The sequence below is a fragment of the Pyxicephalus adspersus genome, chromosome 2, assembly GCF_032062135.1.
Source record: "Pyxicephalus adspersus chromosome 2, UCB_Pads_2.0, whole genome shotgun sequence".
NCBI classification, from domain to species: domain Eukaryota; kingdom Metazoa; phylum Chordata; class Amphibia; order Anura; family Pyxicephalidae; genus Pyxicephalus; species Pyxicephalus adspersus.
Window position 1 is genome coordinate 38,226,070 of NC_092859.1, and position 24,560 is coordinate 38,250,629.

The following is a 24,560-nucleotide window of genomic DNA, read 5'->3' on the forward strand; positions in this document are numbered from 1 at the left end:
ACACAATGTCCCAGGGACAATTTTCTGAGATATCTGTAGACATATCCCGATTCATAAAATCCCAGATCACTTCAGTATGACCACACTGAATAAAGAACACCATAAGATAAATGCCTGACCATTTCACAGCACTACCAAATCAACCTAGTTCCCATGACTTCTAAAAAAAACTGATCCCCTTTGCCAGATATAAGGTGGGTGAGTGGGAAATTCTCTGGTCAGGTGCAAATCTCCAACTGGAGACTCTACCTACTAGCCTGCAATCATCCCACCAGTAAGTGGCCTCAATATAAACTATTTGTAACAGCTTCATGTAATCCCTAGATTTATTTCCTTATTTATCTGGGACTATCTGGGCCACAGGGGAGTGATATATATCACTATCACATTGTTCCCCTGAGTCACCAACACCAGTCAATTCAGTCCGGGGGACCCTTAGCAATGTTTTGTATATTATATGATTACTTTTTCCTTTTCACCATCTCAAGTCATGGTGTCATCTTCTGTTGCACCGGGAAGAGCAAAGCATGTCCTGCATAGTGTATTGCACAGCTGGGAGTTTTTCTGACCCTGACAACTATCAGGCATTGGGAAAACTCCCTGCTGTTTTCCTTGAAATCAATTCAACCCCTTTGAAGAAAACAGCAGGAAATATTTTGATTGGATAATAGCTGTCAGGGGAGAGAACTCTCCCCACTGTGTAATCCCCTGCAATGAATCCTAATAAGATGGGGCTTCTACACTAAAAAAATTCTGGCATCTTCCTTTTTGGCATTGGCACTGAAGGATCAAGGCCTAGCCAAGTTTTTTTATAGTTATTTGTCAGTAATGGAGTAAAGCAAATATATAAATGTTTTCACCCAAGATTCACCAAATTGTTACCATAAATTTACAAAATGTTCACACTAGATTCAACTAAAAAATGTGTGAATCAACAATGACTCTTGATTGATACATTTTTTTTCATGTTGCAGTAACGTTGTGTGAAAACATTTTAGAATTTCGTTTCAGTGTTAGGGAGGAAAGCGTTACTCCTAGGTGAGTCTGTCCTTGTTTGTGTTTAAGCTTTATATTTCCAATTTTTGCGGACTCCAAAAGCTTGAAGATAGAAACCATACTTATGCAGCAGTGTGGCCACCATATGATATTCAATTGTATGCAAATATACCCTGTTTTTAACCTAAGTGTTTGAAACAGATTCATAAAAATTTAAACAAACTAGTTTGGAATTATGATGGAGACCTTTTTTTGCACAGGTTTGTAGAAATGTAACATAATCCCTATTTTAGCATGAGCACAATGTATAGTATCAGTCCACCAAAAAGGGAAACAATATATATAGATTAATATATATATATAATATAATATATATAATATAATATATATATAGATAATATAGATTTAATAAAGAGTCCAGCAAAGTACCCCCTTGCTGCTTTACGTATTTGGAGGAACACCTGTAGGTGTCCACACTTCGGAGGCATGATTCATAATATAAAAATCATTCATTTCAATAGGTTTAATTTATTGCAACAGTACAAGATCTGTAATGACACCTAGTGGGCAGTTGCTGGTCTATGAATGCATACAAATGAACTTGTTAAAGATAAAAGATGCTTTTTACATTTTTTTTGGTACAGATGGCAAACACAACAAAAATACAATTTGGTTTGCACAAGCAAGGTCATGGAATATCATGAATTATGAGAATTTTATAAACGGTATTAAAACTCTTTTATAAATATGTTTACAGGTTGTTTAACTAAGATCACTTAAGCCCTGGATGCAAGTTGCAGACTTTATTTGGCCAGAGCAGCTAACAATCTTGGGGTGGTGGTGATAGTAGGGAGTCTCCAGAGAGCAAAAGCAATTGATAACAATAAGATAACATGAGATTTACATTCAACATTAAACAACGTAAAGGCCCATCTCAGGTACTCTCTGACCCTATTTGGGTTGGATCCCTTTATGAACCCACCTCCTTACTCCTGGAAATGTGAGCCACAAATGTCTTTATTCATTCCTTGATTATTTCATTATTGAATATTTGTTTTTATATGATACTAATAACAAAATATAGAAACCTTTGTATTACCAACTGTTTATCAACTATTTATTTAACTGTCATTCCTAATTTCTGAATGTATTACTATCATTATTTTTGCAATAATAGAAATGGATTTATTTATAAAAAGACTTTTGTATTTTTAAAAAATGTTATTTTCCCATTTAACCTTACTTCGCATGCGCCATAATACCCCTGAGGAAGCCTACTCATGGGCGAAACACGTTGGGTAAAAACAATAAACAGCTGCGATTACCAAGTTTGGACGTTTATTTTATGGACTTGATGAGCAAACTATGCTCTTTAATCACACACTTGTCAGACTATAAGCTGTCTAGTACCACTATATGACCTTAACCTAAAACAGGTTGACAATCAAAAATCCGGCCATCAATAATCCGGTTCCTTTAATTTTTCCGGCATGAATTTCGGAGCGCATTTTCAATACATGTACTGCATTACACATTATGTTTTGATGGCGCTGTTCTCCAGAAACAGTCATTGAGACGTCCCTTCTGCCTTCTCTCCGGAACTGTGCCAGATGCCGCAGGTGCTGCGAGAAGAAGGCTGGCCTGTGTGTGGAGGTGAGTATAACCTTCAAAAATCCAGGATTTTCGAAAATCCAGCACTCCTCAGGTCCGGAGGTTGCCCCATTTTTGAATGTCAACCTTTACAACTATTTTGTACTTGAATTTGCTATTGATTGTAACAGTTTGCAGTAAAACACTTCATGCCTAAAAAAACATGTGTTCTCTTATCTCTCTTTAATGTTTTATTTAAAAAAAAAAGTTTTTTTAGTATTTTTAGCAACAACACACACTTTTTCATTAAGCTGTAATATGCCTGCAGATAGAAATTGACCTCAGGGTATATGCTGTTCAGAGGTAAACCTAGCAGCAGCAACAGGTCAGTTTTAATGATAAATTCTAGACCTAAAAGTATTGAAAAGAAATAGCATATGTTAGGGTTTTACTACCAGAGTTAAGATTTTGCAGAGGATACAGCAGTGCAAAATTGGATATTAGCAGGACTGTTTTAATCTGACATTTTGGGACAAACTTTACCACAAACAAAAGACAGAGGCAGATGTTTACTGTTTTACAACAAAAATGTAGACACTAAAAATACAAGAACATAAAATTGGACAGCAATGGGACAATTTAATGAGCAAGGCTAGGCTCAAATTTCTAGAGACAAAAAGCACAGACAGACAGATAGAGCTGTGTAAAATAGGTTAGCTGTGGTCATCTTCAAATTGTAATGAAAATGACTGATATATTTAAAGTGGTTAAGTTGTCTAAAATGTTTTTAAACTTTAAATTTAAATTTCAGAACAAAAATCAGATCCTATAACAGATGGTCATTAACAAATGAATCTTGCATTTTGAGCATATCTAACTAAAAAGGCCCTATCAAAATATTTTTTAAAATACATTCGATGTTAATGTAAACCCCCAAATTAATCCCCCATTCCAAAAAAGGAATTGAAGAACAGCTATAAGGACTGTTGACCCTAAATACGCTACAGCATTAAGTAAAAAACAAAAGCCCCAAATATTGAGAAAAAAAGCATCACCCAAAAAGGTAGCCATCAGAAATAAAGTTTAGTTTCCTAACCAACCCAAATATCTCTCTCAATATGCTGTTTTGTAGGCTTAGCCTATACTTTCCCTACAGCAGCTTGCAACAGACATAATGACTGCTATAGTCCCTTCTTTCGACTTTGTTAGATGTCCCCCTTATTGGTCCTTTTAAACCTGCTGGCCATATTTTGAGGGTCATGTAGTGCATTAAGGTTTAAAAAAATGCACCCAGTAAAACCTGAATGTTCATTCCCATGTGTGCAAAAGCTAATGGAAGGTGAGGGATCCATTAAAGGGAGAATAAAGAAAAACTAATATATTAAGAAAAAGCAAGGTGTCCAGGGGCAGTGATAGATTGTTTTATCAGGTTCAAAATATTATTGTGATTATTCTCTTTAACGAATGAGACATAATAATTCCCTATAGTATTTATTTTTACTGTTTTGCATGATGCCCCGAGTTTAGATCTTCCCTTACTATACTGGATTTTTTGTATTAATATTCATTAGAATAGTGGAGAGACTTTACCATTTAGACATCAATTGGATGGGTATCTGCAGTCAGTGATATGGGCATTATATAGCTACTTAATCTTTGTCCAGGTCTACAATCAGTTTATGATAGAGGAAAGTCTTCCACCAACTTCCTTTGAGGGTTTGAGATGGACCAAAAGTCACTGCAAAAGAAGCTAATTCTGAAAGATTGTGCCCTGTATGTTACAATAAACCTTATCAAACCACGAATCAGTAAGGCACCATGGCACATTTTGCCAATTTTTTCTTACACTAAGGCTAGGTACACATGTGCAATAATTATCATTTAAAAACGAACGATTAACGATTATTTTGAACGATTGTATTGTACACAATTCTGTGCATGCTGTAACGATACAATCGTTCAAATATAATCCACCAATAATGTACACACGATCTTTCATGGATCATTTGTTTCCAACGACAATTTTTGCATGTGTGTACGCAGCCTTAGAAATAAATCCCTGCCATAAAAAAAGGCTACTTGGTTGCATTTGCCATCCAGGCGAAGTCATCCTTTTGTCAAGACTCAATCAAAGGGGAAGGACTGCTCTTTGTTATCTCCTCCTGTTTGAAAGATCCCTGTGAACAAAGCTTGAATGGGTAAGATCTCTGATATTATTATTTTCCTATTATGGTGCTTTTATTCAGGAGACATTTCCAGATAACTTTAGCTACATAAGCAAGATTCATTTAAAAATAAATTTTAATGATGTGAATTGATTGGTGTTTTTTGTACTGCTTTTTTTTTATTTTTTTGTATCTGCCTAGAGTCCAACCTTAATAAGCACCTAGGAGAATTTTAAGATATGCATTTTCAGACCTTGTTTCGGCGATTATCTTGTATTTAATACAGTAAACATGTGCTGCAAAAGCTGGAAACAGTCACTTGGAATTCCTAGTTGGCTTAGTTAAGCTGAGGTATCACTGCCTTCTTTCTTTCTGCTATACAAGACTCAGGGTTAAGTGTTTATAATTATCAATTAGATTTATACATTCAGGGGTTGACACCATTTTAGGTGCGGGTTGTGTACTAACATTTGACAATTTACTTTACTTGAACAGCAGTTTTTCTACAAGTAAAGTATGTCCATGGAATGAAGGAGTCTCACCCACTGTTCAAATGGTGTTCTTTCACCTCCCTTCCCACCACCTCCCATCTTTGTGTAAATACTGCTACTGTTTTGAAAGTGGTGAACCTTTAAGATCCATGTTGCACTTTTTGGCACACTTTGTGACTTTTTGTTTTATATTTGTTTTTATATTTTTGATAAAGGTCAGTAGTAGATAAAATATAAAGCAGAACTTATTACAATTATCTTCTCTTTCTTTTAGCCTCTGTGTTTCCATAATAGTCTGGATTTATTGGGCCCAGAATTAATTAACCAAAAAGAGTAGACATACTGAGTGCAGGTGTGATGGACCTGCCATGGCACCCTGCACTCATTTTGTACTCAAGTTTGTTTGTTTATTGTTTATTGAGAACTCCCCACCTTAAAGAGAACCTCAAAAAGAGCAGGGCCTGTATGTGAATGTCCAAAATACATCTGGAAAAGGTAGGTATTAAAAAAGGATTAGCAACAAATACAGTTTGGGGTGCCTACAAGAGGAATAAATCTGTGGGTACATGGGTCAGAGCCAGGCCTTTTGAATGGTCACAATTTTTGGACCATACTACTACCTTTTCTGCATGACTGAATAAAGGGCATTAAAACCCACTTCCTAATATTGTGTAGGACCCTTTTGTGTTACCAATACAGATGTTCTCCCATAGTGCATCCTGATGCCATCACTTCACCAAGAACATAATGTACACACATCTAGCCAACCATTGGATCTAAAAGTAAATGTGAAATATCAGGCCAGGTCATCCTATTCCTTTCATGGTTCATTTCAGATCCTGATGTGCCCTAATGCACTCCTGGCAGAAAACAATATGAGCACTCTGACTAGTCAGTGACTATGCATCTCCAGATGGAACCAACTGCAATACACTGAGTGTTCCGATATCTTACTTTCATAATCAGCATTGTTTTTTAGTATCTATTCCTACACTAGCTCTCCTGCGTGACTGGATGAGATGAGTCTTAGGAAAACTTTTAGTTCACCAGCTGTCCTTTTCTTGGGCCCTTTGTTGGTAGTTACTAACTACTACATACTGGGAACACCAATTCAAGATCTGACTATGTCACCTAATCTTTTATCCATTACAATGTATCCTTTGCCAAAGTCACTTTTGCAATTTTTCCGTAACTCCAATATACCACCTTTAAGATCTGGCTGTTCACTTGTCTAATCTTTCCCACGTCTTAAAAGCTGTCATTGTAACAAGGTAATCAATGTTTACACAGCACCTGTCAGTGTTTTTAATCTTTCAGTTGATTGGTTTGTATGTATTTGAACTGTATATAGTTATTGGCTTGAAATGTTGATTTAATATTAGAAACAAGTATGGATGCTATGATTATCAAACCTTTCAGAAAATCAATTTCTAGTAACACTTTGTTTCATGCAAGAAGTCATCATCTAAAACATGGTATTTTAGGAGTCCCAGAGGGATAGTTTAATAGACAAAATTGCCATATTGTTAAGTTACAGCATGAGAGTCAGGATAAAGATAGGTGACTCACTTGATAGAATTGCTAGAGATGAATCCCATGCATGAAATGTTGAATGGGGTTCCAGGTAGTCATGAGAACAAAAATGACAACTGTCAATCCCTTACATGATGCAGGAAGACAGAAACATGCAGGGTGACAGATGCACACAAGTCTTACAAGGGGTCTCAGTGGCAGAAAGAACACTGGAACTTTGGGGTCACACAGGAACTCCAGGTAAGTTCAAGTGTGAACCCAGCCAAAGGGTCTTGGCAGCGTAAATGTATTACCTTAGGCATTTCTTCTAGAGCTTATCCCCTTGTTTCCTACTGTAGGTCCCAGGTTTAAACCTCATCCAGGACATCTGCATGGAGTTTGCAGGTTCTTCCCACGTTTGCGTGGGTTTCCTCTGGGAGCTCCGGTTTCCTCCCACATTCCAAAAACAAGCAGTAAGATTATTTGGCTTCCACCCAAAAAAATGACCTTAGACTGTAGTAAAGACCTATGACTATGGTAGGGACATTAGATTGTGAGCTCCCTTGAAGGACAGCTAGTGACATGACTGTGGAATTTGTACAGTGATGCTTAATATATCAGCCCTATATAAATATTGTGTAATAATAATATTCTGATTTAGCTGCTAGTTCTGCAAAAAAGGCAAAGTTTAAAGAAGTTTGTTTTAAGAATAGAGTTATTGTGTGCCGAACCATTACCAAATATGCCATATATTATCCTGACCCTGGTTGTTATTATTATTGTAACTACATTACAATAACCCTGTTGCTGTTTTCCAGTATCAGCTGTTATTGCTGTTTTTTTCCATTTGATGATTTGCTTTAAGGTAGCAAGGTGCACATGTTTCTGTAATATTTAGGAGACAGTCTTTGAATTCCAGATAAATAGAGGTGTGAAAATTACATCCAATTTGGTTTGAAATGTAAAAACTGTAAATATGTCTGTATTAAGTCATTTATTCAACATGATTTTTTTGGACCTGAGAAAAATATAATAGAAGACTCAGATAGAGCACTGGATATCCTAGACATAGTCAAATGACTAAAGTAAAATATCACTCTGGAGTATACAATTTCTTCAGCTGTTTCCCACTGGGAAATGTATAAAACCCTTGAGAGGTCTCAGTCTCACCAGCAATGACAGCTTATCTCTGGTTTAGTAAAGATAATTGATACCATCCTTTGCTCTAGTAAATAGATTTTGACTTTTTAGGCCAAGGTGAAACCCTGGCATGTTGAGGTGGTAGGAGGTTTTCCGAAGAAAACGAGACTGACATAAGCTCATCGTAATGAAACATGGGCCATATTGCTTTTTAAATGTGAAGAACATAAAGGTACAATTTATTGAAACTTTAAATCTTAGTACAAATCATAAAGGGAACATAACTTATTTGCCTGAAGCTTTTAAAACTCTGACAAAGCTTTTATATGGTGTAAAATTCTGCTGTGTAGTAGTTTGGCATACTTGCAACACAAAACAAACCAAATCTGTGATTCATAGAAGTAGGAATTCCTAACTTCACCCAACAATGTACAAAGGGGTGCTGAGAAGTTCCTGGCTTTGCCCCCTTCCAGATGAAATAAAAAAATGAGTGTGGGGGCATATGACAACCTCATATCTTAGTATGTAACTGTGCACATATCAGGTCTTTGCGACTCTTAAAACTGTTTTTTCTTTTAGTGAGAAGCTGTGATGGCAGAGGCACAAGCAAGTTTCACGTCGTTGGAATTACGGGCCGTCATGAAGTTTTTGTTTCTCCATGGAAAGCCTGCAAAGGACATTCACACTGAGATGTCACAAACACTGGGGGAGAAGTGTCCTTCCTTTCCCTGGAGAAACAAAAACTTCATGACGGCCTCTGCCATCACAGCTTCTCACTAAAAGTAAAAACAGTTTTAAGAATCGCAAAGACCTGATAATTGCACAGTTACATACTAAGATATGAGGTTGTCATATGCCCCCACACTCATTTTTCTATTTCATCTGGAAGGGGGCAAGGCCAGGAACTTCTCAGCACCCCCTCGTATTTCTGCCTACTGACACCTTAATGATCATACACCTTCCCATTCTGCAAGAAAATGTACACCACTCTACTTTCATTGCAGTCAATATTATTCTTTAATTAGAATGCTTTAGATATGATGAAAAGAGAAACATGGCTTAAAATGAGGGACCCTAAATAAATAGTGTTACCCAGTTTTGCTTTTGAAAGTGAATGTTTTTTTTTTTTAACCAACACCTTTTGATCCTGTTTTGTAAGCAGATCACTGGTGAAAACACCAATCCAGTCCTGTCCTAGAGTAAAGCTACGTACACACTTCCAATTATTATCGTTGGAAAACGAACGACGAACGATCCTGCACGATATCTACGAACGATCGTATAGCACCGATCCTGCACATAACGACACGATCGTTCGTAGATATTGTACACACAATAGATACGATCGTTTGAGCGATAGAGGAACTATGTGCACGACAGGAAAGTGAACGAACGTTCGTTCATTACGCATGCTCAGACCATGGACGATCAACGAACGATCGTACACACGAACGATGTTCAACGATCGTCGTTCAATCCGGTCCGCCGGTCCGGTCGTTCGTTTCCAACGACTTTCCTCGTTCGTCGGCGTCGTTGGTTACTTTTTTACGAACGATTTTTGCCCAATCGATCGTTCGTCGTTCGTTTTGAACGATAAAAATTGGAAGTGTGTACGCACCTTAAGAGTGCTGTCCCACCACAGATATAGTACAAAAATTTGTGTTTTCACCCTTCACAGGAGGCCATTAAAAATGTAAGACCAGAATAAAAATATGTAGGATGGCCTATGCGGTGAATGGGCTAAACTAAAATAAGCACTGACAAAAATTCACTTCTTACAAAAAATAAATTAGGCAATTAAAATGAACCAATGAAATGAAAAAATTCAGTGATTAGATGGTGGCGGTAAAAAAGGTTTGTATGTGTGAAAGAAGAGGAGGGAATAGATGACCTTTTTAGGAGCTTGTTGGTACAGTTTCACACTAAACCTTTGGTGAAAATGTACAATACAAACATTTTTGTACTATTGGAGATTTTATTCTAACTACACACACAAAAGGCAAAAACGTTAACAGATTTTTTTTATTGCTAATCCTTACAGTAGAAACAGTTTCTGTTTTCAAAATAATCATTATTCATTAGAAGTTTACAATGCAGAAATAAAAATCTCAGACTCTATAAAAGGTTAAATAAAGTGGAACTGTAAAACAAGCATAATTATAACTACCACAAAAGATAAAATGATGCAAAACTATATTCTCATTATTGCTTAGTTCATAGAAAATGCAAGTTTTAAAGTTCATGTCAAAAAAGCAGCAGCTGTTTTGTTACTGAAAAGTGTGAGCAAACATTTTATAAAACAGTTCTAGACAATGTCGTGAATGCTACTAAGCGCTAATGTCTCTTGGCTCTTGTTGGCAGGTGAGTAAAAACAAAATAGGTATAAACTGCTGTGGTGGGGGTGCCTGACTTTAAATTCAATCTGTTTTAATCTGTTTTACCCTGCAAAGACAAATCACAGTTATACAACATAGAACAGCTGAAATAATATCAGTCTTTCAATCCGCCACTCCTTTTTATCATCCCATAGCATGGACAACTTAAAAGTAAGCAAAGATCGTCATGCAGCATTCTTTCATTCTTTATGGCCTAAGGCTTCCAGTTTTGAAATACTTTCAGTTATTAGGTTGTTCATGTACACAAAGCTAAAATAAAAAGGGTAGTAGCCATTGTATTTTCAGTTATAACATATATGGGGTCTATATATAATACAGTAAAACTGGCATTTTTCCTGGTGGAGGATTTTCCAGATCCATGTGTTTTCAATGGCAATGCCTGATGTCTCATGGTTGGTGCATGTCAGATTCAATGCTTTACAAACAAACCCCCTGGAGTCAAGTTGTACATGTCTATCCAGCTAAATTCAGAAGAATGAGAAGCAAGAAGTACAAAAATCCATTATTTTGGTTTCACTTTTATGCAGTGCAGTGATCTTTCGTAACATCAATAAATCTATCTCACCTAAAGGAAAACTGTATGAATCCGCACACTGCTAAAACTTGGGCTGGACTACGTAGGTCTGTTGCACAAGTTGCACAAATCATTAAAGCTTTCCAAGGCGGCAAAAGATAGATTATCATGGATCATGCATTTATTATGCAATATAAACCTGGAATGGACCTGGCCTACAATTGAAATCTTTTTGCCAACTAATCAATTGTTTTTAAGAAATTCATTTCAGGTTTGCAAGTTTTCCCATGATAGTCTGTCTTGTCCAGTCTTGGAGAGCTTTAATAAATCAAGCTCCATACGGGCAGACATGTGTGTGTAGAGGACATGGGGACTTTAAATTAATGCAGAACAAAAATTCAATGGCATCACTGATAGCGCTTTGTATCCCTTTCCTTATGCATGGTATTATTTCCTGTTTACCCAGCTTACCTTAGTTCAAAGCATAAGCTTTGAGTGCAAACTTGTTGACTTTGGTGTAGGTGGCTTTATAACAGGTTTTACCATTTAAAGTTCACCTTGACCTTGCTTTGATGCATTAGAAGAAGCAAAGTATAGTTAAAAATAGGAGTTTGTTTTAAGTCATTGGAGAAAATGAAAATCACATGTGGCTTCCAATACAGCAGTTACTATAAATTGGGTAATATAGGTCAAGCTTAACTCTTAAAACTTGTTGAAAAACTCTTCTAACACATGAAATGAGGTTCAGGTAGTTCTAGTATGGTTCCCTGCTAGAAAAACAACACTTACATAACCCTTGTGATCAGGAAAACTAGACAGTTTTGATAATTTCCTATTCTATCCAGAATTACAAAAACCTCCTTGGTTTGACAGACCCTTCAAGTTTATTCTTTTATTATTATGCTTGCAGTTTTTTTAAAAACAAGTAAGTTGATGGTGTGAGATAATTGATGGCTTCACCAATGATGAAGGCGAGTTTCACAGCTTGAGTATCCCCTGTATTCGTCTACTGACCCACAAAGCTCAGATAAGTCCCTGTTATGCTCAGGCTGGTATAACATAAAACTACTGCAGTTTTTTCATTTCGTTCAGTGAAAAAAATGAGTCTACAAAAAAATTTCTTAGTAATGCTAGAAAATAAAAAAAAAAATTCACATTTTGCATGTCACATAATTAAAATGATTGCCTTAGCGCTACACATTTCAGTTGATGCTCTTCATTTAAAGATATTCAAGGCTCTAACAGGTAGCCTTTCATCTTGTCCTCCATTGCCTACTGATTACAGCACTCTAAACCGCAGCGAGGGGTAAATGACTGCCTCCTTAATTCCACTAGAATACTAATTTACAAACTGTTTTCTTCTGGAACAACGCCCTTATGAAAGAGTTTAATTTTGCACTGCCACTTAAGAGAGGCCTAGAATTGTGCTTCCCATGAGGATACCCAACTCTGCCATCATTGGTAGCATGTTTTTGTAGTACCAAAATGGAGCCTTTCCAAGCAAGTGAAGAAAAAGTTAGGCACGCAGTTTTGTGTGGCATTCAATATATGGAAATCAATGGAATTTTCTCCCAGTTCTTTTGTAATTGTATTCAAGTCATTGCTATTGCACAATCCCTCATTGATACAGTGAAGTTACATTTGTAAACACAAATTAAATTTTGGGTGCTGTTTCATTAATGTGATGGAGCTGTGTTGGAACTGAGCTCTGCCCACCTTCTGCAACTGTACTGAGGCTGGTGTAGACTGAAGGGATTGTATATGTAGTCCCTCACACTATAGAGTAATACATTGGTTCCACTTTGGAATAAATTTATTGGCGGTATGAATATTTTCAAGTACACCTATTCATGCCAAAAATATGAAGCATGACATTGCTAATTCTGGCTTTTGAAAATGTTTGTTGTTCTAAAATGGGAATCTGGAACAAGTATACAGGTGAGGGCTTTTACTGACTTTAAAGGTCTGATAACATTTCTGGGGTCAGGCATAACAGCCAGGCAATTACATTTTTATTTTGCAGGGACATTCACATAAATATTGTCATACTATGTTTTATATCACATATTTATAAAGTGTCTGTGCATATAAGGTACCGAGAAATGTCTATAGCATATCTGTAGATTTTTACTTCAAAGGCTGTTCTAGGGGAATGTGGCATAATAGGTTAAAAAGTCTCTCAGCTCACTGGTGTCTTCTGCTGTTAAGCCAGCACCAAGAATGTCTAACAAGGCCTCCTCCACCTTTTTTTAATAGGCTAAGACTGTTTGTGGTTGTGCAGAAGACTGACACCAATTTACTCAAATATGGGCCTATGTCCATGGCCAGCTAAAGCTAAGTGTTAAAGTCCTGTTTCTTTTTGGATTATTCTATTAAAGTGATGCCCACTAACAAGTACAATAGAATGTGGCTACAATAGAATCTAACTAGACAGAATAATAAAAAAGGAACAGAAAAGAAAAAACAATGTTACATTTTTTTTACCATATGTGTAGGAAAAAGTGTCATTTGATTGATTGGTTGCTATGAGTTGTGCTGTACCAATTATTTTAGATGGTAAAATTTATAAACAAAGGAACTGTAGAATTTTTTACACTCGCCCTAGCTATGCTCTGCCAACACTATGTACTTCTGCACTATATATAATCCTGTACAGTGCTACCATGCTGAATTATATTTAAAGTAGGTAGTAGTACACAACGAACTATGAAACTTATGAAAAACTATGCAATTTACTGTTATTTGCTGAAAAGGCAGCGGAATTGAATAGAAATACAAAGAACCTTAATATACAACATTGCAACATTACTTTACACAAAGTTTACCTAATATGTATCCACAAAAGATTTTTTTATTATTTTTTTTATATATTATCAAATTCAGCTTAAGCTGAGCACTGTACAGAATAGTTACCACCAGTGACCTTGGTATACCATATGTCAAGCTTTACACCAATAAATCATTTTACCTCAAACAATAAAGATATCTATAAAAAAAAAAGTTTCAAAACGTAAATTCCTCCAAGGCCATACCACAAAGGACTGTACAAAACACGTTCAAAATAAATGGAGTGTATGATGGAGAGAAAGTTCATCATCTCCTATCCTGCTGGCAACATTTTAACAAATAGAAAATGAACTAAAATGTCCATTTAGCAAAAAATGATTTTTGGTAGCACAGAAGAGGAAGGTTTGATCCCTTCCCTTTTACTTCTGTATGTGCAAGAAGGAAAGTGCCTAGAGAAGAACATATAAAGGCCAGAATTAAGTTTATTCAAATTCTTGCGTCACTGATAACCGGCACGTTTCAGAAGAACAAAGGGTCCCCCTTCCTAAGGGCTTAGTACTGTTAAATGAAGAGTTTATGTATTATCATAAAGGGTAATTAGTATAATCACTACAGATGTTAGTTAAGGCTTATCTAGCATTTTCATATTGAAGAAAAGAGTCAATCTTCATCCATCACTCTTGGGAGAGTTTCCAAGATGAATCATTCTTCCTACACAGTTTAAAACCTAACCTAACGTAATGCTTTAGGAGATTCTAAGTCCCACATATTTCTTCTACCCTCAAGAAGAGAGAGTAAATCTCTGAGCACCGAATAGCAGTAAAAACCCAACAGGCATTCAAGTCTTTCCCCATTCTATCCAAAACTGGAAAAACATTTTTGGCTTGGAATAGAAGTAAAAAAAAAATTGTATGGCTTAGTTTATCAAATCTGTAAAAAGAAAATATGCATCTGACATTCTGGAAACTTGACATCACCATTTTCAATGTGGAAGCTGGAATAACAATATGTTTATTTTGCCAAGTCTTTTCTTTACAACATTAACATGGAGATTTTAGATCAGGGAGGGGCACCATGTGAAAAGTGGCTTAGGCTTATTATACATGAGCAGCTAATTTTGAACTTGACCATCCAATTCAATTGATGTTCTGATTGGTAAATGACTGATACAAGGTTCCAAAACACTACACACAAGTATAAGAATCTGTCTTTCCGCACATCGATCCCATATGGTGGATTGCTGAACTCAGGAGACAACTATATATTTTCACCAGAGACATTCACAAACATTTGTTCACAAACATCTAGTGTATGTATGAGGCACTCTATCATTCTATCATTATACTAGAGTGAGACTAATGGTGTTGGTGAAAGATGGGAACTTCAAACCCACTAATCGTGCCTTGAAATATGTAAGCAGAAAAATGTGTATGTAGATATTAAAGACAGGGTGGTAAAGTTCTATATGTAAAAATTTTGCCAGTTCTTCCACTTTTTCTGCAAACTTATTATTTAAACGGACATCCAAAATGATTTGTTGTCTGTGTCAGCACTACAGATTGTTGGGAGCCAAGTGGTTTATGTTCCATTTTTCGTTGTTATGTGCCAGTGCCTACCAGTGACAGATAAGACTGCTAAGGAAGAATGGAAGAATTGTGGCTACATGCAACCTAACACAACCTTTCTCAACCAGATTTCCTCCAGAGGTTGCTAGGGGTTCCTTGAGCCATGAGCAATTTGTGTGTCTCGGATCAGTACAACTGACACCAATGATCTGTTTGGCTGTGAGGGTGACATTCTTCCCAATAGCCAGTAATGTAAGAGGAATTCTCACTAATGTACTGCGACCTGTGGATTATAGTAATTATAGCAGGTGTTATATGAAGACCTGAAAGTTATTTCAAGGATTACCTATGCTAAAAAGGTTGAGAAAGACTGATTTAACAATGTAAAAACTTCTGCATGTTTACTCTTCCACATGGACTGGTAAACAAGCATTTTCTTCACAGAAAGAGCTATGTTCCTGAAAATGAACTGAGGTTTTGTGTCATGGTCAGTTTAAACATCAAAAAGGCCAAAGTTTGGGTGATCAGTGGTTTAGATCAATACTTCAAATTCTTTCTTATCCTTTCCTTTACTCCTGTAGGGCAACAGTAAAACAGTTACTTTGTTTCCCTAACACAGAAACATATACTCAAGCATTTCCTCCATTCAGACTCCAGAAATAAAAAAAAAAAAAAGGTTGACTTGTCAAAGCTTAGATTGACTTATGGACTCCTTCTACTGCCCTATGTGTCATTGTTAGATCTATCACGGGGCACATTGAAGGTTACCAGTACGTGACATGCTCAACAACCAGGAGTGTTGAATGGACAGATTGAAGAGCAAAGAAAAGTCATTATATGCTACTGAAGAAGAGAGCTTAACAACCTGTTGCACCATCATTTAGCAATGTTTTTTCAATAACACAACATATATCACAGATACAATTTAAATCAATGGCTAAAATAGGAAAAATCTTGCTTCATTAAAAATAAGTAAGTAATAGCTATTTATAATAAAGTGCAAGAGTGCCAACTAGACACTACTGCAAGAAAAAGTTCACCAATAAAAGCAGTGCCGAACTGCACTTAGAAAGGGTTACTTCCCTTGTAGTAAAACGCACAATTTTTTTATCTTAACGAGAGCTACATATGCTAGTACTTTCAATAAGTTTTAAGAATAAATATACAAACTGAAAAAAATACACAGTTAAATTATGTAAAAATGTAACTGAAGAATCATTATGTGAAGTCTGAATAATTTGCAGTGAAAAAGACAGCAGAAAAAGTGAACAAAACAACTAAAGCCAAGTTCAAAAAGTATGCAAATAAGAAAAAAATAGAAACACCTGAATTATCAAAAACTAGAAACAGTTCTAGCTAAATTGAGAAGCCACCTAATCATAGGACAATAGAAAGAGTGAACAAGATGGCTAAAGCCAAGTCCAATAAGTATGAAAACAGGAAAAGAAACACCTTATTATCAAAAACAACAAAAAGTTCTATCCAAATAAAGAAGCCACAGAATCAATAAATTTCATTACTTAAAGGTATTGCCCCTTATCTGAAGTTTTGGGGATATATATACATTTCTGATGATCATTAAGGTTCCAGTGAAAACATATTGTTCTTGTAATGAATAGCAGTACTTATTCTGTGCATTGCAGTCAATCGAAGCAGCAACATTACTCAGGAAAGTTAATCCCTTGTGGACGGATTGTGCAGAACTTTTAAAGAGTATGCTTTTTGTCGCATTAAATTTTACTCATTATGGTACAGAAGCCTTCGGGAGCCTAGGAGCGACTCTGGAGGAAGACAGACAAAATGTGCTTCAGATGGAAAAGCCTTTCCTTTAATGAAGTCATGGAAAGAATCAGCGTCTGATAAGCCGGATCCAATGGCAAAATGGACAAGAGCCACCAACACCAGAACGGACCATCTGGAGAAGCCTGTGCAAGACATAAATACAAATAATAGCAGTACATCAATAAAGGCAACACAGAATATAGCGTGATATTCCTGCAACAAATCCTAAACATTGTACAATAAAGAAATCACCAACAAGAAATACTGTTCATCTACAAAAAAGTTATTGCAAAAGGAATATTTTCTGTTTGCTTGAATCGCTTATTTGCAAAGTAGGACTTTGGTTTCACTTTAACTTCAGCTAAAAAGTTTTAGTTATGTAAGGTATGCGTGGATGGTCAGAATAGTTCTTTGGCTTTTTATTGTGTTGTGTTCCCATTGTGGACATTTCTCCTGACTTCCTGTGCCATCCCGTATGATCAGTCACACACACAATAAAAACCTAAATACGGCATAAGAAATAGGAGAGGTGGTCTGCCTTTAGAAGTCCGGAGTAAAGTTTAATAACATTTCCAACCATGCCAGTGCATTTTGGGGGTTGTAAAAACTCAACTTTTTTTTAGGACTATAAAGGAACAGGACAAACAAATCTGGACTGAGCTGAAGAGTCATAAGAATAAGATTTTTACTGTGAGCTGCTTATATTATTAGGCAGATACATTTGAGCAATAATAGTGATTATTAGTAGTGATTTAAATGGTAAAAAAAAAGTTTACCTGGCAAAAACCAGTGAAATCCTAACTTTCTGTTGTTGGCTGACAACTTTTTTTCTGCTAAACAAGCATGCCAAGACTTCTCTTCTAAATTACAGAACTATGCCAATCCCCATCTTGGCACATGCATACATTGATTTATTTTACAGAGAACCAAAACCACTGACATAAATTCCAGCCCCTACACTGTCAATAGTAACTGACTTTCTGATCCATCCTACATGCAGCCGTTCTGCAAAAACTGATGGTATCACAAGGAGTAAAAAAACTGCTTCTCACTACTGGAACAAGGTAAAGGAAACTAAAATTGAGGGTACATTTGGGTCACGCTACACAAATCCTTACTTTGATTAACCTGCCCCTTCACCTTCTATTAGAACAGCTAAATTCTCCTTGTTGTTCTGCATCACAATAATGATGTAAGCAGTAACAACCTTTTAATTATCTCCTTTCTGTTCATCAGTATTAACAAGGTCAGCAGTAATTTCCCCACCGGATCATGCATTTGTCTAGTTTTCTGTTCTTACAACACGTATGTAGTCATGTGTTCTTAAGATACCTTGCTCAGTTCACATTCTAATTTTGCATGTCTAAGCTTTGCTGGCAGATTATTAAAAGAAAATAAAACCAAGATACTAAACCAGTAACTTATGATCTCCTATTTGGATGGAAGTGTCCCTTTGGAGTCTTTAAGTATGCTATTTTGGTTTTGAGAACATTTTCCAGTCATTTGCTTGCAAGCACCTGGCGGCTTTTAATGGACAGGAGCATCAATCTCGCTTTCAAGAACCGACAGTGTGGGCAAGGAGAAGCCCTGCAGGGTGTGTGTAGTGGGGACAGATCTCCACGCTGCATTGAATCCACAAACAGCTGCCATTAACCCCTGCACAGCCAAAGCCAAACTTTACCTTCATTAAATGGTACCTATAGTATAGCTAGTATAGCTGCTTGTGGTTAATTGATTTAAAATTACATGTAAAAGTGAACTTTAGGTAACTTCAGCTCCACATAACATTGCAACTCATTTATATATAAATATCTCCAGAACAGACTGCAAAGCTGAACTGGTAACTATACTTTTCTGGCGGTAAGGTGTACCGCCTGGCCACCTTCTGGGTTCAATTTGTGCATGGACAAGGAAGGAACAGAAGGAGAGTGATGAGCTCATTGTGGAACACTGATTGGCCATCTAGTACCCAGCCAGTCCAACCTTAGTAAGCTCACACCCTAGTCCAGTGTGCATGATCTGCTTAGCTGGATAACAATTAATCAAGCTTACAAAAATGATCAGTGCAACCAGGATAAAAGTATAGACCAAGGTTTTAATATTTTATCTGCTATGTATACACAACATGCCTCCACATAAACTGGGTCTTAATAAAATGTGTTCCTGATTATTTCTGCAAGTCTGACTACATAGTTGGGTTGCATTATTATTTTTTATAATTAATAAACAGTATTTACATAGCACCAACATATTGTGCAGTACTGTACATTAAATAGGGGTTGCAAATGACAAACAGACACATACAGTGACACAGGAGAAGGGGAGGACCCTGCCCCGAAAACAAACAGCCAACCTGTTGCACATATTCCTTTACTTTCCTTAAAAAAATACTTTTTATACATTTATCAGTGTGGCCAAACACACATTCCAATTCTATGGAAGCAAAAAACTCCCCTAACTAAAAATTTTTTTTGCAAAGTGAATAAAACTATGCAAATGGACGACCTTACTCTTTCTCTATCCAAACAACATGAAAACCCCAGAAAAACCTGGTCTTACTGAATCTCATTCCATTTCAGGGATGAATACTGCACATATCTATTGCTTAGGTAGATACATATTACACTTCCCAAATGACTCAGGTTCACCCATGATAGTCTATCTTCTCCAGTCTTGGTTTTAGTCTATCAGGCCCATTATCTCATATTTTGTTTTTTCCTTCTGCCTTTATTTTTCCTTCTACTATTCCCTTGTTTCTACTACCACCATCTACCGCCACGTCAATGTCCTCCTTTTTCATCCATAATTCCCTTATATTCCTATTTTTACTTGTCCTCAATGCCCACAAAATTTGAAGGTTCTCATCCTGAAAAAGCCAAGTTTTTTACATTAGTGAATTCACAGTGATTTTTTTACCAAAACCAATCACCTCTATGAATTTTCTCCTATCATCCACCATGCCAAATGAACAGCCTAAACTCTTTGGTAAATCAACCCCTATGTATTACCACTCATTGTAATTTTGTCTTCTTCTATTTGTACCTGCTACATGATTAATATTAATATAAATAAAATTCATTATATTTTGCATCTGAAGATTAAGCATTAACACCTTACATCTGCAACAGTGTTAAAAAAACATTTTTTTGTTCTAGCAATCACATTAACACTTCAGTTCATTACCAGATTAATTTAATGAAATCATTTTGTAGCAATATTTACTTTATTCAAAACAACTGTGTGTTTTACGCTTTTAAGAAAGTCATTTTTGGAATAAATGAGCCTTGCACTCTGCTGAGCGCCAGCACTATTTTGCACAAGATGTTTGCGAGTGCTGTAGCAGGACAAAATTAATGCGCAGTGGCAATGCTGTGTACGGCTTAAGGATCATTAGTATACCTGCAGAGAACAGGGACAGTAATAGAATGCTGTGTCAGAACAGTGTGTGTTTAAGAGGGAGTGATAGAGAGCAGGACAGCGACAACACAGATGTGTTTGTCAGGAGATAAAACGTTCTGTCTGTCATTTCTCCGGTCTTTGCCTCATAAATTATACACTCAAACGTTGAGTTGTGCTGGCTTTTTTATTATTACAGCTCAAACCAGAGGTCAATGTAAGAAATGAAAAGCAGGACAGTTCTTTCATGATGTGGAGCTACTGATATTGTAAAAGTAGAACTTTAACCAAAAAATAACTAAAATTAAATTATCAATTATTATATTCTACAAAGCCATTGTTACTGCAATATTCATTTTTATGCAATACTTTTTTTCTGCCAACAGATGTCCCCAGTCTGATGGCTGTTATCATTCAACCTGTTTCCTCTGAGCCCAGGTAATTATAGACCGACCCTATGACTGGACTGAGAAAAAAAGAAAGCAGTGCAGCAATGATCTGATTTTTTTGTCAAAATTCTTTCTTACTACATCTGTACAATCAAATTAGGAAAGCTAGGGACCCACCACTGCAACTCTTTATTTTAGTTTTCAAGAAAAAATGTATTTGTACAGACTCAGTAACATCCCACCAGGCTTTTATTTCAGGCTTGTTTTTTCTTCCCCATTACCCCAAGAACTGCTACTACCATTACAAAAACATGTCTGCTGAATTCTGTCTACATCACTTTTTAACTTACTGTGTATGATAACAAAAGAAAGGTAAGTGGTCTGACTCTGTGGACCTTGCTTTATCAGTGTAATAATGAGTCTAAGAGAAGGTAACCACCACTGGTTAACTAAGCACCCATATCCATAACCCATCTGCCAATCAGTTACAGTGGATAACCATGTAAGTTCTGAAGACATTGGATTGAAATGACAGTCAAAGAAAGTAAGGAAAGGAAGTTATTCATGACAACTTTTTTTTTCTTTAAAATCTGCAGACTTATAGTCCTGTGCTTCCGGTACCTGTCTCAACCTCCTCTAAAGAAGCCAAAAGGTGAAACACGTGTGCTTTTTGAACCATGTATAGTTGATATGTTTGTTACTTTCTTATATGTAACACAATAAGTAAATATCCTAATCTTTGCCCCTTTTTCTCTGGGTTTCATCCATACTCTACTATAGTTAATACCACTAGTTTTATTGTTCCTGTGCACTCACCTGTATGTTATCTTCCTTTGGAGGTGGGCTGGTGTGATGCATGTAAACACGTAGCGGCAGACTTCCTCTCCGCTGTGAGAAGCACTCCTCCAGCTGCTGATATACCATGTCATGTAATCTCTGCAGCTCCTCCAGCTCATCTCCCTCCACCTTCTTGTCTGACAGGTATTCTATCTCTGCTTTGTGATAGCCATCCAACTGTCCTCTCTGCAGAACACGGAAACGTCTCCTGCCAATTGTCTCCACTAGTGACCGACCATCAGGCAAATAGTCCAAGTGCAAGATTTCCAACATGCAGCCGTAGTCTGCAAAGCTAAACACATGAGAATGCAATGTAAATCGTGGAGACAAACATACTACATGTTTCTTAAGGCTGACAAAAAATCCATTAAGATGACTATTAAGGTCAACTTTCGATAAATCTTTGGTCCCAAGAACATCTAGGAAAACAAAATACATTCTGCATCCTAGATACATCAGATTGATTCCTTGGATCAGAATATAATTTCCTTAATTATTTTTTTTGGTATTAAAAAAGCCTGGGAATTTTTTACATATATATTACATTTCAAGTAGGACCTCGCACTTTTTCCATTTAGGGCAAGGCAAAAGATACTCTTAACAAGTCATCCACCCACTAATAGTTTAGACAAGTTCCCCCTTCCAGTCTGTCTCTGCAGCTCTGCAACTAATCCTTGTGTAACCACCGGACTGCTACAAGTAAGAACACGAACAAGCCCAATTACCTTAGCTGACTAGTAGATTGGCCTTAAACCAGAGTGTATCCTGGGATAAAGAGGAGAAGGTCACATGCTTCCTAATACCCAGAAATATCCGAGGTCTCTAACAGATGAATGGAGGGGCAGTGAAGCATGGCAAACATGAGTTTAACTGGGAGGCAAAGGTGGCCTATCAGGAGAAACTATTTTTCTGAAGAAGGAATAGACACAATCTTTTAAAATGAACAGTATATATTAAAAAGACATTTAGAATGTGCTCATTGAAGTCTATGGGGACATCATCTGTGGTGACTATTTCATTAAAAAAATACCAAGGTCAGGAAATAGACAGGGAACAGACTGGAAGCATGGATTGGGTACTGAGCAGTATTGCTGTGCTTGCTACACAGTTTTCTGAGATCCATGAACTTGACAAAACAGCATGAATGTAAGTTTAATTAACACTTTACCCTTAGCTCCCGCAGTCCTTTCTAGTTTTGTTTCCTGAAGATCCCCATTAAAGTGAACTTGTCAGCCCTTTCAATGTTTTTAAACTAAATCTCTTGCTTATTAGCAGACAACAGCGGGTGCCTAATATTTTTTAATAACTCTTCCTTCTGTGCCCCCAAGAAGCCCACAAATGCCAGGCACATTCTCTATCACTGGTGCCATGACATGGTTTTGAACAACTGTTCTTTTTTTTAATGACAGCACCTTATAACCATGCCCTTGCCAAATATTAATTTAACTGCAGTTCATGACTGCAATATATAAAATAAACTCCATGAAAGAAATACTTTATAAGTGCCCCACAGCAATCCTTTGCTTATAAGCTAACAAAATCATAATAGAATACACCAGCTGGAAGAAAACAAAACATATACACCTTTCTTTTGATTTCATCTTTTACAGAGGGTGATATTATCTCCCTGCCAATAAAATCCTAAGGAATTATGAGCTCTCCAAATCTTGCATCAAAGACGAGACTGCTGTAAGATTTGAAGTATTCTATTTAAATAGGATCTTGCATAAAGGCAGAGGTCACCTTGCCCAAGTGCCACTGGTGGAAGCCAGGGAAAGGTAAGTATACTACCTATCATTTTCTCCTCAATAGGTTTTGTTGAGGTTCATGCAGAATTTTAAAAATGTGCAGGAGCTGCATCAAAAAAGTAGACCTTGCATTTTTACTTTCCACCCAGCAGCTGGCATTCATTAACATCATATTATGAACAACCGTGCTTTTCCTTGCATACTACTGCACTGCCAGGACACGGCTGTTGCTAATTCTTTTGGGTTAAAGTGTATATCAACCCAATTCTCCTGTTGGGTATTTGCTGTTAGGCGCTTTAAGTCCCATGACACAGGGGTGGATCCTAAACATACAATGCCATGAGCACAAAAGCCTGTTTTTTTTAAGGTTTTGAACCACCAGCCACAATATTTTCTTCCTTTAAGGCTTGAAATGGAATGGGTATACAAAGGACAACATGGGGCAGGCCGCTTATTCAGCACAATGCAAGCTTATCTTACCTCTCCCAAGAATGCCATCTGGTGGAATCCTGAGAAGTTTTCTCATTATCACAGATGACTTCAAACTCATGCCATAGTTTTACACACTAATCATGATCATAGATCATCAAAAAAAACGTTTAGTATACTAGTTACTTTTTTGTACTGGCTGAAGATGATGCCAGGGATTAAATGGCACAGTGCAAGTAATTTTTAAAGCCCAAGTGATATATGAATATATTACCAACCTCCATTTCATGGCTTCCCTTGCACTTAATGATGCTACACAGTGTAAAGTCTAAATATGATAATAAGGCTCAACAGGAACCAGAATTTAGCCACACTGTCTGATACATTTTTATATATGATGTAATATAATATATGGACAGTCACACACTCCCTCAGCAATAAAGTCTGATTGATAACACTTTTGATGCGTAGTGGTTGGGTAGGGTAGTACTCATCTATGTCAACATAGAGCCCTGCAGTGGTAGAGCAGGAATTAAGATATCATATATGGTGGGTTAAGGTCTAAATAAAAGAGTTCCTATCCTTCTCAACCTCAGAAACAATTAAAGAGAACAGATTAGTAACAGAGTAGACATTTGTCTGGTACCTCTTCCCGCTCTCATAAAGGCACATGCCAAAGCTTTTGGTCCCAGTTTCAAGGCAGCGACGCATCATGAGGCGATAACGTGGTTCAAAAACATGGAGAGGGCAGGGTACTCCAGGAAAAGCCACGGTACACACAAAGATTGGCACATTGCTGACCAGGCTAGAAGAGAGAAAAATA

General features: G+C 36.8%; 1 protein-coding gene across 3 annotated transcripts in view; it reads right to left on the reverse strand.

Annotated features, from left to right (window-relative positions):
- Positions 1-9,902: 9,902 nt before the first annotated feature.
- LOC140323428 (LON peptidase N-terminal domain and RING finger protein 1-like) overlaps positions 9,903-24,560 on the reverse strand; it is a 41,043-nt gene continuing 26,385 nt past the window's right edge. For all 3 annotated transcript variants that reach the window (XM_072400464.1, XM_072400461.1, XM_072400462.1), the window contains exons 9-11: positions 24,384-24,542; positions 21,540-21,852; positions 9,903-17,081 (exon numbers count right to left, since the gene is read on the reverse strand). In XM_072400464.1, coding sequence (XP_072256565.1) covers positions 16,926-17,081; positions 21,540-21,852; positions 24,384-24,542 — 628 coding nt within the window. In that variant the 3' untranslated portion in view covers positions 9,903-16,925. The remainder of the gene's footprint in view (positions 17,082-21,539; positions 21,853-24,383; positions 24,543-24,560) is intronic.